The sequence below is a fragment of the Eleutherodactylus coqui genome, chromosome 1 (genome assembly GCF_035609145.1).
Source record: "Eleutherodactylus coqui strain aEleCoq1 chromosome 1, aEleCoq1.hap1, whole genome shotgun sequence".
Classification (NCBI taxonomy): domain Eukaryota; kingdom Metazoa; phylum Chordata; class Amphibia; order Anura; family Eleutherodactylidae; genus Eleutherodactylus; species Eleutherodactylus coqui.
Genome location: NC_089837.1, coordinates 416,980,108 through 416,992,392, shown reverse-complemented (window position 1 = coordinate 416,992,392; position 12,285 = coordinate 416,980,108). Strand labels below are relative to the sequence as shown.

The 12,285-nt window shown below is 39.2% G+C and overlaps 1 protein-coding gene across 1 annotated transcript in view; it reads right to left on the bottom strand.

Annotated features, from left to right (window-relative positions):
• Nucleotides 1-433: 433 nt before the first annotated feature.
• Nucleotides 434-12,285, bottom strand: part of LOC136580619 (protocadherin-9) — a 46,915-nt gene continuing 35,063 nt past the window's right edge. The window contains exon 3 of the mRNA XM_066581321.1: nt 434-837. Within this exon, the coding sequence (XP_066437418.1) occupies nt 775-837 (63 nt within the window). The 3' untranslated portion in view covers nt 434-774. The remainder of the gene's footprint in view (nt 838-12,285) is intronic.

Below are 12,285 nucleotides of genomic sequence, written 5' to 3'. Positions count from 1 at the left end.
TACCCTAGCAATGTGCCATCACTTTATAACTCGGGATTACGCCTTAAGGCCTCAGTCACATGGGCGCATCGGCACCAGTACACCGGCGCTGATGCGCCCGTGTGACTGACACCAGCAGACGGACGTACCTGCAGACGGCCGTTTCTCTGCAGTGCTGGAGGAAAGAACATGTGACCGGCTTCATTGCTGGTCATGTGTTCTTTCCTCTGGCGCTGCAGAGAGACGTCCGTCTTCAGGTACGTCCGTCTCCTTCCTGCAGTCACACGGGCGCATCGGCGCCGGTGTACGGGTGCCGATGCGCCCATGTGACTGAGGCCTAATAAAGATTGGTAATACCATAAAATAAAATTAAATAATTGAAAACATCAATATTAGGAATACGTATAACCTTACATTTTTATATACAGTATTGTGCAAAAGTTTTTGGCCAGTGAGAAAAAATGTTGCAACATAAGAATGTTTTTAAAACTAGAAGTGTTAATAGTTTATTTTTGTGAATTAACAAAATGCAAAGTAAATGAACAAAACTGAAATCTAAATAGAATCAATATTTGGTGTGACCACACTTTGCTTTCAAAACAGCATCAATTCTTCTAGGTACACAGTTTTTGAAGGTACTTGGCAGGGATGTTGTTCGAAACATCTTGGAGTACTAACCAGATCTTCTGTGGATGTAGGCTTGCTCAAATCCTTCTGTCTCTTCATGTAATCCCAGATAGACTCGATGATGTTGACATCAGGGCTTTATGGGGGCCATATCATCACTTCTAGGATTCATAGTTCGTTATGCTGAAGATAGTTCTTAATGACATGGGCTGTATGATTGGGGTTGTTGTCCTGTTGCAGAATAAATTTGGAATCAGACACCTTCTATTTTTTAAAAAATTCTTACTTTGCAGCATTTTTTGCACATTTGTCTAAAAGTTTTGCACAGTACTGTATATATGTAATCATAAGACATTTAATTCAGCTTTAGAACAAACTTTTTCCAGTTATATAGCTACTTGGGCCCCCAGACGTTAACCCTCCCAAACCAATTTCGCTGCCACCCGCACACTCCCCAATTTATTTTGAGTAGGAAAGCATTTTGTGGATTCCTTGGAATTACTCAACAGAAACACATAAAAATGATCTGTCATGGTGACTTTATTAGCAATTTTTTGAAAATTAGCAATTTCCAATCCAGTGTTGCCCTCGTCTGACATTAAGATTTCCCGTCACAGCTCTGATATTGGAGAAGGGCTAACACATGTTTCTAACAGTATGCAGGACAGCTCTCTAATGTCAGAGGCTGTTCAGCATATGTATGCTACAGTATGCAGATCAAGAGCTCCGACAGTGGAGGCTATTCTGCAAGTAAGCAGGACAGTTCTTCCATGTAGGAGGCTGTTCTGCATATATATTTTACTGTATGCAGGACAGCTCTCGCATGTCACAGGCTGTTCTGCATATGTATGTTACAGTATACAGGACAGAGCTCCATACGTGATATTGGAGAGCTGTCCTGCATAATGTTAGAAACATGTGTCTGACATAGGAGCTATGCAGGGAAATTTTAAATGTCGGACGAGGGTCGATACTGAATTGGAAAAGATTAGCGCTTCTGACCAATCATTATAGTGTGCTTAAAGAATTTGCACTTGAAAAGCACTTTTTATTAAATATATGTTCAATGTGTATGTTTTGCAATTAAAATAACATAAATTACAGGACCAGAACTGAGTTTTGGCTAACTTTTCCAATTTTGTACAAATATATAATTTTCACGGTTTTGAATGAGCATGACTCCTAGAAATGCACTAAGACTCTTACATTCCCACTACATTTATTTTGCAATCTAAATGAAATTTCCATTAACATTGTAAGATGTAAACTAGTTTATCCGCTGTTACACTCCATATATTCTCATTGGCCAAAAACATGCAACAAAAAGTAATTTCTGACTAGAAGTAATTTAAATGAATACTGTTTACCCCACATATTATTTTGCAGCATATAATTTTAGCAACAGACATTCCTCTCCTATATTTAATAAAGTCTGCCCACAACAACAACACAAATGTATGATTACGCAAAATGTTAAGAAAATTCACTTTCCCTGTAAAAGAAATATTAAAAGCTGAATAACAGAATATCGTTTATAGAAAGAACATTTCATATGACAAAGAAAATTACAAGGAAAAAAAAAAAGATTGCTCCCTTAATTATAAGTCTCCGCAAGGTGTAATAACAGTCATTTCTGAGACCGTATTGTAGGTAAAATTAGAAATGGCTAATTATCAACACAACATAGCTGTTTTCTTGAGAAGCTGTTGTACAGTAAAAGTAACTGCATATTGCTTGTCAAAGGGTATTCTATTTTAAGGCCATTGCAGAAAAGCATTCAGACAGCCCAGCTTGGCGCGGTGTACATTGACAGCCTACTGAGAAAACTGAACTTCACAGAGTTAAATATATTACATTACAATGGCCATTAAATGAGACTGGAGCAGCTATTTCTTATCAATGGGAGTCACGTGGTACAAATAGTCCTGCTACTTCACCGGCAAGGAACAAATAATATTATATTTTAACCTCAGGGCTACTTTGATTAAGAGTCCTTTCATACGGGCGGAATTTTTCAACATTCTGTACCATAAGTTATAGTAATATCTGCACCAAAATCCGGCCATATAAAAGTGTCCTTAGGTCCTCTTAGGGTGCTTTCACATGTGCGTAATTATTCCGCAAGAAAACACTGAGGGCTTAGTCACACGGTGCATCGGCACCCGTGTTACTGCAGGAAGAAGACGGCCGTACTTCAAGACGGACGTCTCTCTGCAGCGCTGGGAGAAAGAACATGTGACCGGCTTCATTGCCGGTCATGTGTTCTTTCTTCAGCGCTGCGGGGAGCCGTCCGTCTTGAAGTACGGCCGTCTTCTTCCTGCAGTAAGGGCTTAGTCACACGGGCGCATCAGCGCCCGTGTGACTAAGCCCTGAAAAGGCAGTTCCATATGAGCGTAGGCTCAACTATGCTCACCGGCACGGAGCATAGTTGCACCTGAACCAGGGGAATTACTTCCCCATCCACGGCTTTTCAATCTCCACACCAGAGCGGAGAATATAGGTGCTGCCCGATCTTTCCAGCATGTAGTATTTACTATGTGCGGGAAAGATAGGACCGGTCCTATCTTTTTTTGGCCGTAGAATTAAGGGTCAAGAAAAGAGCTGCACCTAAATCAATATATAAAATTGTGGTTATTGAAGTAGAATTCAGCAGCTGCAAATGAAGTTGCGCCTTTCATTCTGCAGAGTAATTCTGCTCATGTGAAATCACCCTAAGGGATGTTTCACATGTGCAAAATATTTCTGCAAGACGCATTTAAAAATGCAGCTTAATCTGCCGCTGCCGATTTCTGCTCTGTAATTTGCATGTAAACATGTGGATTTTGGTGCAGGATTTTCGGCGTCTTTTGATGCGTCTTGCAGAAATGTTCCATACATGTACAAGGTCCCTTGGGGTGCCTGTATTTACACTGTGGATCTTCTCTTATTGCGGGACAGCACATGGACTTTTCATTGTTTGAATTGACAAGTCCAGGAGTAGTCCAGCAACCAATGCCCATGCGTTTGCGATGTGTATCAGCAATGTGTACAGGCACCCCTATCTCTCAGTCACACAGGTGTGTGGGAGCTGCATATTATGTGCAGATGTTTCAGGATTGTACACAGATAAATACGCAAGTACATTGCATATTTACTATGTATTGTAAAACCAAATAGCACGTATTATGCACCAAAATATGACATGCTGGGTTTTGTTTTTCAGGCGTGTATTCCGCAGTCCCAATATGCCCGTGTGAGTGAGCCTTAACACTGGTACATCGTATGCAAGGAACAGGCGCTGAACAACATTTTTGCAAGTTGTTTGGCACTCATTCAACTTTGTTAACATGGAGCAATCAGCTGTACTCCATGATCCTAAATGATCACTAATGCGATTGTTCGGCAGCAAATGGTGGGCTGCTGACAGCTGCTGATTTTTAATGCTACATACAAATTCTGATCTGACAAATAAGTGTTTGCATATTTGCTGTCTGTACCTTCCCATATTATTTAGCCCAGGCTGGCAGTTCTTCCAAACAGAAGAGTCAGGCCTTATGCATATGAACATATATGGGATCTGTATTAGCCCCCCTTCACATCCGTGTTTGGGCTCAGTTAGGGCCTCTTGCTTCTCTGTTCCATATTTGGAACAGAGAAAACTAAAGTTAAACTGAATTTAAATGGATCAGTTTTTTTTTTCCATGGAAATTAATGATAGAAAAAACCTAAAATGTTTCTGTTTTGATGCGTTCTGTTTGACTTCCATTTTTTTTACAGGGCCAATAGCGCAGCAGAGACCCAATAAATGTGCATCAAATATGGACATATGCATGCCATGAAAACAGTGTATTTTTCATGGACCAAAATTGCATACACCCATAAAGATTTCTCAGGTAGACAGAATTGTTATACAAGCTGAGTTAGAGTGCTTTAACATGAAAAATAGGTTTGGTACCGTATTAGCCAATAGAGTAAAGTGTTCTCAGTGAGAGAAACCAAGTAACTTGTAGATATGATACCTTTTAACACTTACGCTGGAGATTCTGCTTTCCTGCTCTGCTTGGGGAACAGGAAAGGGGAATCCCCGCAGCTGAACAGTTTTGTCTCTGGGCGCCATGTGGACCCCAATGACTATAATGGACTCCGCCCACTTTCCGCCTAGCTGACCTGCAGCACTTTTTCTTCCAGTATGTGCATCCACGCTTGGGATGGTATCTCCAGAACCGCCCTAACTGACAGTAAGCACTACCATATCTGCACACATAGGGTTTAAACAAACACAAGTGCTTCAAGTTTCACCTTTTTTCAACATAGTGTTCTGATTCAAAGCAAGACATAAAGTAAATGACAATTTGTTTTCAGTTAGAGAGAAAAAATTCCTTCCTGATTAGAAACGGAATAAGTCTAATATGGAGCAATGTAGCAGCGGCGACTATTAATATCGCTGTTTTCAGCAATACAGTACATTTTTTGTGCTGTAGATTTTCACACAGAACAGCCAAAGCAGAAGACATTTACATTGTAGGGAACAGGATTTTGAAAAGACCGATTTATAAAATACGCTTAAGAACTCACTGCTATTTAGGGCATGAAACTTTTTCAGTGAAACATCCTTTTCCTTTCATTTTTGCTGCATTTTCCCTGCATTGATTTCAATGGGAAAACCGTGTTCAAAAATGTACATAAAAAGCACAGTTATGGCAGCAAACTGTGATACTGTGTTTATGGTCTTCCATAGAAAAAGTTTAAAAATGTTGGCATTGATTATAGTGCCGCTCTACTACCATTATGTGTGAATTCAGCACTAGAGTTTTATATATGTGGTGTGTTTTAATTCAAACTTTTATTTCTGCCCCCTATATGCACAGGTGTATTCCAGCTTTGATTTACTATAGAGCTGGAATAGGATTCCCCCGGAGGTATATGGTGCCCTATTTAACCATTGTATGCTTTCAGTTTCAAGGTACATGAAGGATTTAATCCAACAGAAAATAAATCATGATATATTGTACAATAATCTGAAGCATGCTTCTAGTGAAGCACACCATGGAGCATGCAAGGCACAGGTACGGCGCCCCTCATGGATGTCACCAACACAACAGACCAAAACATAAATAATGTCCTTAATGGACCCATACAGACGTATATTACATCACCAATATGCAGGGAACGCAAACTAGGGCAAATCTTATATAAAAAATCTTCAGGCTTTTTCTTGCACCACTTTTTGACCCCTTTGCGTGACCTTTGGTGGATGATTTTGGTGTCATTAGATTTGTGACATCCTTAGCACCACCGTAAGATCATAAAATGTGAGTTTGATACATTGAGTGATCTGTCAGGAAGGTCAAGGTTTCTATGTTAAGTCTAGTGGTGTTGTTGTGCTTCATCCAACAGCACCGCTAGGGAGAGTCAGGACTCCTTCACACTGGTGAGGGCGATATTGGGCCGTGAATCACATCCCGATAAGACCCTTGCAATCTATGTGCAAACCCCCGGATGCGAGGCGTTTTCATGTGAAAACAGACTCGCATACAAGTCAATGTTCTCCCATTTCAATGGGCACAGCTCTGCTGCCATCAGCCCCATTGAAAACAATGGGCGATATCGCAAAAAGAAAGGAGATGCTGCAATTTTTTCCCTGCATGGTATCACAACACAGTACCATGCAGGAAAACATCGCAAATGTGAATGCAGCCATTTTATGTTTGAGAAGTGAACATCGCGTCAATCTAGTAATGATAACAGAAATATGGAAAAGGGAACACAATCTTAGGTCTTGCAGTCCCTGCCTAGAGGCAAGGTCATCGCAACTGTTGGGGCAGCCTCACAAGAGGAACCAATGGTGCCTAGTCTATCCTTAGATGGTGGAGAAGATGTTTATTGCAGATAGAAATAGCTATGTATACAACACAGTACTTGGTAGAAATGAGTAAGCCCCACACAAAATGAATAACCACAGGTAATTAGCTGACAAGAGTCTGCTGCTTCACCAAAAACCTTGGACAAGACTATAACCGGCCCCCTATGTAGAGGTGGGCCCAGAATAAATACATTTCTATTATGGCTGATTGGCCGGCTAGAGGAAACACCTACCTATCAGTCAATCAGTCCATACATCAAAGGAGATGTTGATAAGAAGGCCACATTATACATTTAGCTCAATGAGGGATTTTCAACAGACAACACCAAAGGGGCCTTTGGCAAGAAGAAGGCACTCATTGGTACCCAGTGCCGAATGACAGGGCATGTGTGCCCAAGGCATGGTCACACGGGCCTGGAGTTAACGGCTTCACTTCCCAATTGCAGCCAGCATGCCGCAACACCACTATTGTACATTTTCTGCCATACTGCCTCCAAAATAGGGTTCTGCAAAGTGCGTGAGCCATAGTCTAAAAATACTTAACGTCATTAAACAAAGCGTTACTTCAATGCGGACAAAAAATGATCCCGGGAGAGTCAAGCCATGGGCCGTAACTCCAGTTGTATTTATTTATTGTTTTTTTCGATAGGTAAAATAATGAATTTAATATGTAAACACTAGAGATGAGCGAGCATACTCGTCCGAGCTTGATACTTGTTCGAGTATTAGGGTGTTCGAGATGCTCGTTACTCGAGACGAGTACCACGCGATGTTCGAGTCACTTTCATTTTCTTCCCTGAGAAATTTGTGCGCATTGAATGGCTGTGATTGGCTGAAGGCACGTGTGTTTTCTGGAGGCGGGGATTTCAAGCCCTGCGTCCAGAAAGCAATGCTCTGCCGGGGACCAGGAGGACGACAGCCTGCAGCAGCACCGCAGAACGCCAGGGGAAGTGAGTAATGATTTTTATTCTTTGCTCCGCTGTATTCCCGGCGTATAAGGTGACAGTTGGGGAGTCGTCTTATACGCCCCATTGCCTTATACGCCGGTATATACGGTATATATTTTTATTTTTACACATTTCTGGATGAATTGCAGGGAAGGGCTTATATATTTAAGCCCTTCCCGACAATTCATCCCGCACACGCCGGCAGCCCATTGCTTTCAGTGGAACCTGCTGTATTGCCGGCTCCATTGAATTCAATGGGCTAACATCGTTCTTCTCTGCCACAGCTGTTACAGCTATGGCAGAGGGGAACGATCTTTATGCTGACAGTGCGGGGGGGGGGCACTCTTGCCGCTATTGTGGCTTAATAGTGGGACCTGGGAACTTGAGATGCAGCCCAACATGTAGCCCCTCGCCTGCCCTATCCGTTGCTGTGTCGTTCCCATCACTTTCTTGAATTGCCAAGATTTTCACAAATGAAAACCTTAGCGAGCATCGGCGATATACAAAAATGCTCGGGTCGCCCATTAACTTCAATGGGGTTCGTTACTCGAAACGAACCCTCGAGCATCGCGAAAATTTCGTCCCGAGTAACGAGCACCCGAGCATTTTGGTGCTCGCTCATCTCTAGTAAACACATATCCTGAACTTCATCAAATTGTTCTTTCCACAAGCAGTATAAACATATTTGTACTAAATAAAACACAGAGAAGAGTAGTAGAACCTGTAAAATAAAGGTTCTATTACAAAGAAGGATCTATGTACGAGTATAAAATCATATAACGGTTTTATTACTGAAAACCCTTTAGCCGCATTATTTACAAGCCTTTTGTGACCTTTCTGTTTTGGGAGCACATTTTGACTTCAGTGCATCTATTGCTTTACTGCTTGTGGTTTAAGGGATGCTTTGGCTTAAGTGTAATTTTGTAGCTGCTGTAAACTTTTTATCAGTATAAATTGCTGCTATTTTTATATTATAGATGACAATTTATTGTGGAATTATTTATGTGGCTGTATGTGCTGCAGAGGAGGAGCTTGGATGTCCTGAAGCTTGTAAAATAATTCAATTAAGAATAATCAAGGAATATTTTTTTTAGCAGTAAAACAATTCAATTGTGTACAAGAGTTAGAGGCTTACTAACACCACAGAAGACAATACTGTACAAAGTATAGTCCTACTGTATTCTCTCACTTCTTCAATGGTCAAATGCAGGTCAAATGAAGATTACTAACCGAAACAACAGATATTTCTACGATACTAGCTATGGACTATATAGTATGTAATAGCATATATATATATATATATATATATATATATATATATATATATATATATATATATATATGTACATATATATCTTAATTTAAAACATCTCAGGCCAATGGGGACTATTTTTAGGGCTACATGGTATTTAACACTGAAACTTCTCATAATACTTTTGTTAACTAACTTTCAAAGAAAATAATAAAAAAGGTTAACAACTTAAATTTGCATATCTTAATGTAGTGAAAACATATTTGCATCTGAGATCTAAGTACTTTTTAAGTGTAGTAATTTCTGCCACTGTATTCTGTTACTAATGCTATCTCTGCATGATGTCGTCTCATTTATGTTATGCCTCTTAACTACACAGCCCTTTCATTATATTCAGGGTGAAGAGTTGTGACATTTGCAATGTTAAATATTGAAATCAAATGTTTTAAAAAAATTGTACTTCTATGTTTTTTAAACAGTTCATTAAAATCATTTTGTATACAACGAAAACATTATTACCAAGATCAATGTTTACACTTAAACCAACTCTGTTAAAGACCTGGGTAATGTTCTACATTTCCTATTATCCTAAATGTGTGTTTAGCATCTGGGTGGTTTTGTTTAATAAGAAAGTTTAAATACTGTGAATGTTTTGTGACATTTACCTAAAAAGCTTTAAAATAATTACTCTTGTATTTCGGCATGGAAAGGCAAATAACCTGATGAACACTTGTCTATTCTATGAACAGTAAAACTGTAGCGGAGTTAAAAAAAAAGATAATTGAAAAAAAAAGTGTTAAAAAAATTCAAAATTTTGATACTCATCAAGATAATCTGCATCTTTTCCTTGTAGCCTACCGTGAGTAATTCTTAACCCCTTCAGTGGCAGGTTTATTATTAGCATGTCAGCGCAGCAAGCCCCGGAGATTTTTCTGAGGTAATTTAAAGTGGCAACAGTGAACAGTGCCACAATAACTGTGTGTCCTGGTCAGCATTTCAGCACTAGAGCTGTCCACGGAAATATTCTGGGTTTAACTGCATGGTCAGTGCAGCAAGCCCTGGAGATTTTTCTGAGGTAATTTAAAGTGGCAACAGTGAACAGTGCCACAATAACTGTGTGTCCTGGTCAGCATTTCAGCACTAGAGCTGTCCACGGAAATATTCTGGGGTTTAACTGCATGGTCAGTGCAGCAAGCCCCGGAGATTTTCCGGCCGTGCCACTAAAGGGGTTAAAGGAGTATTCCCATCTCAGACATTTATGGCATAACCATGAAACATGTCATAATGTCATATAGATGTGCGTCCCACCTCTAGGACAAAGCAACCCCTACCCAGACCTGTGTGGGCTCACCTCCACTGCCTCAGATGGTCAGTATTACAGAAACAGCTGAACTGGCTGTCTTATGATGTTTCCATAGCTCCCATAGAAGTGATCGGGAGTTGCACAAACCGCTTAGCACAGCGAGCTACGAAGTATAACTTGCTGCGCTACACTGATTCCATAACTTTCAGTGATTTCCATTGGCGTCAATACAGAATAGACAGTTAGGCTGTTTCCACAATCCTGACCACCGGTGGCTGGACCATTTAGATGACTATTCCCATCTTAGCCACAATTGGCTGAGATGGATGTATACCTTTAAACATAATGCAGAAAGTCAAAGCAGGATGCACATGGATAAATAGGTTTTTTATGTTTTTTGTCATTTAATTAGTTTCTCAGGTCCTTCCTGTTCTATAAAACTCTTCAGCTGCAACACTACTAGTAGTTGAACAGTTTCCTTTCAAACAAAAGTGCCAATGATCCCAAGCATTCAAGTCCTGAACTTGGAGATATGCTAATATGAATATTTATGCATTAAGGCAGTTCCAGAGAGATCATGGTCAAAGAGAGCCCACAGGACCTTAAGTAGATAAGACACTCCTTAAAGTTAAATATAAGATAAACAATGACAATGCAATGACTGGTCAGTGACATTTACTCAAAGTTTAATTTACTTGAATGTAACCAATTTAAAGATTACCAGCTGTCCTTTACTTGGCCACAGCTGAAGCGTAGACTAGACTGTGGTTTAGTGGAAGATGGAAGTCTCCAGAATGACAAAATTGATGATTTTGAAAATGTTCCCATACAGGAAGCCAATGTTCATTCTAAGCGGTGACTATGGAATGGAATTAGTTAAAAAATATTTGAAGGAGGTTTCCAAGACTAATAACAGTTGTACCATTTTGCAGGGTTTGGAATTTGTAAGTCTTATCATTTGCATAGTGCTCGGGTTAGATAGAACAGAGCATGGAAATGACCAAAGGCTAAAATGTTAAGTCTTGCTCAGAGCTAGAAGGCTTTAAACATAAATCCATAAAATTCAAGCCCCTCTCAATTGTATTGTATCAACTATAAATATGTATCAAGGCTAAACAGGATGGTAAGAGGTCAATGACCTTTATTGCCCAAGAGGAAGATCACTCTCTGTATACAAGATTTGATTTTCACCTTGTTTCTATATCCTCCAAAATTCGGAATAAATACAATAAATGTAATACTTTTATAACTAGAGAGTGAGACTTATGGGAGTCTGGAAATATTTAATACATTGATTTTCCATTTTTTAAAGAACAGTGAAACAAACATCCATTAGTGAAAAAATGACAATCAGACCATTTATCTTATGTAACTGAGTGTTTTCTAGCAGCCTAAAATATATGTGAATGTTTCGTGTACATGTGTAAACACTGCAAAACGCTATTTTTCATTTTGTCTGCATCACTGAATGAAATAAATCTTTCTTTAGATTCTTATCTCAGGTCTCCCCACAGACTTTAATCACATTTTTGAAGCTAAATCCTTGTGGTAAATTTATCTCAATAAAATCAAATCCTTTGTGTTTTATCTTGAATTTTCGTTTTCACTATATAAACATGTATTGAGCGGTTTCTTTCTACTGCTTACAGCTTTGCTGGATAAATAATATATTTAAGTAAGTTTATGTGTCTTTTTGTACTCGGCCTATTCTATAGGATGTTTAGAGCACCTGCTGACTTTATTCTGATGTATGTAAAGAGATGCTCCAAAAGCTAAGGTCATAGGTGAATCAAAAGATGACATCATCAAACTTAATATCTGCCTATAAACCATCATTAATAGGGCACTACAAGACATAATATGTAAAGGCCATTTAAACTGTACACAGACTATGTCAAAGAAAAATAACAATACTTGTATTTATCGGCCTAATGCTCGAAACAATTCTCATCCAGCATCATTATTACACATTATGCTTTATAGTATCACGAATAGCAGCTATTATGTTTGATGGGGATGGTTGATATGTGATTTAGATCTATACAATGATCCTATAAGAAGACTAAACTATTTGATTACAAGGCAGTAGTAGTTATCATGGGGACATTGGAGCACACTTGCTCTAAGCATTAGTGTTATCTTCATTGATAATTCAGCAAAATAGGGAAAATACTATTGAAAGAATACATTTTATAAAAAATAAAGGACCTTTTATGTGCATAAAATAACTTTTTATGAATTTTATGTGCACTAAATGGTCGTTACCACTTTTGGATCATGTCTTATAATATTTGATCATTTTTATATCCGAGTCAGACATAATTATTGTGTCCTC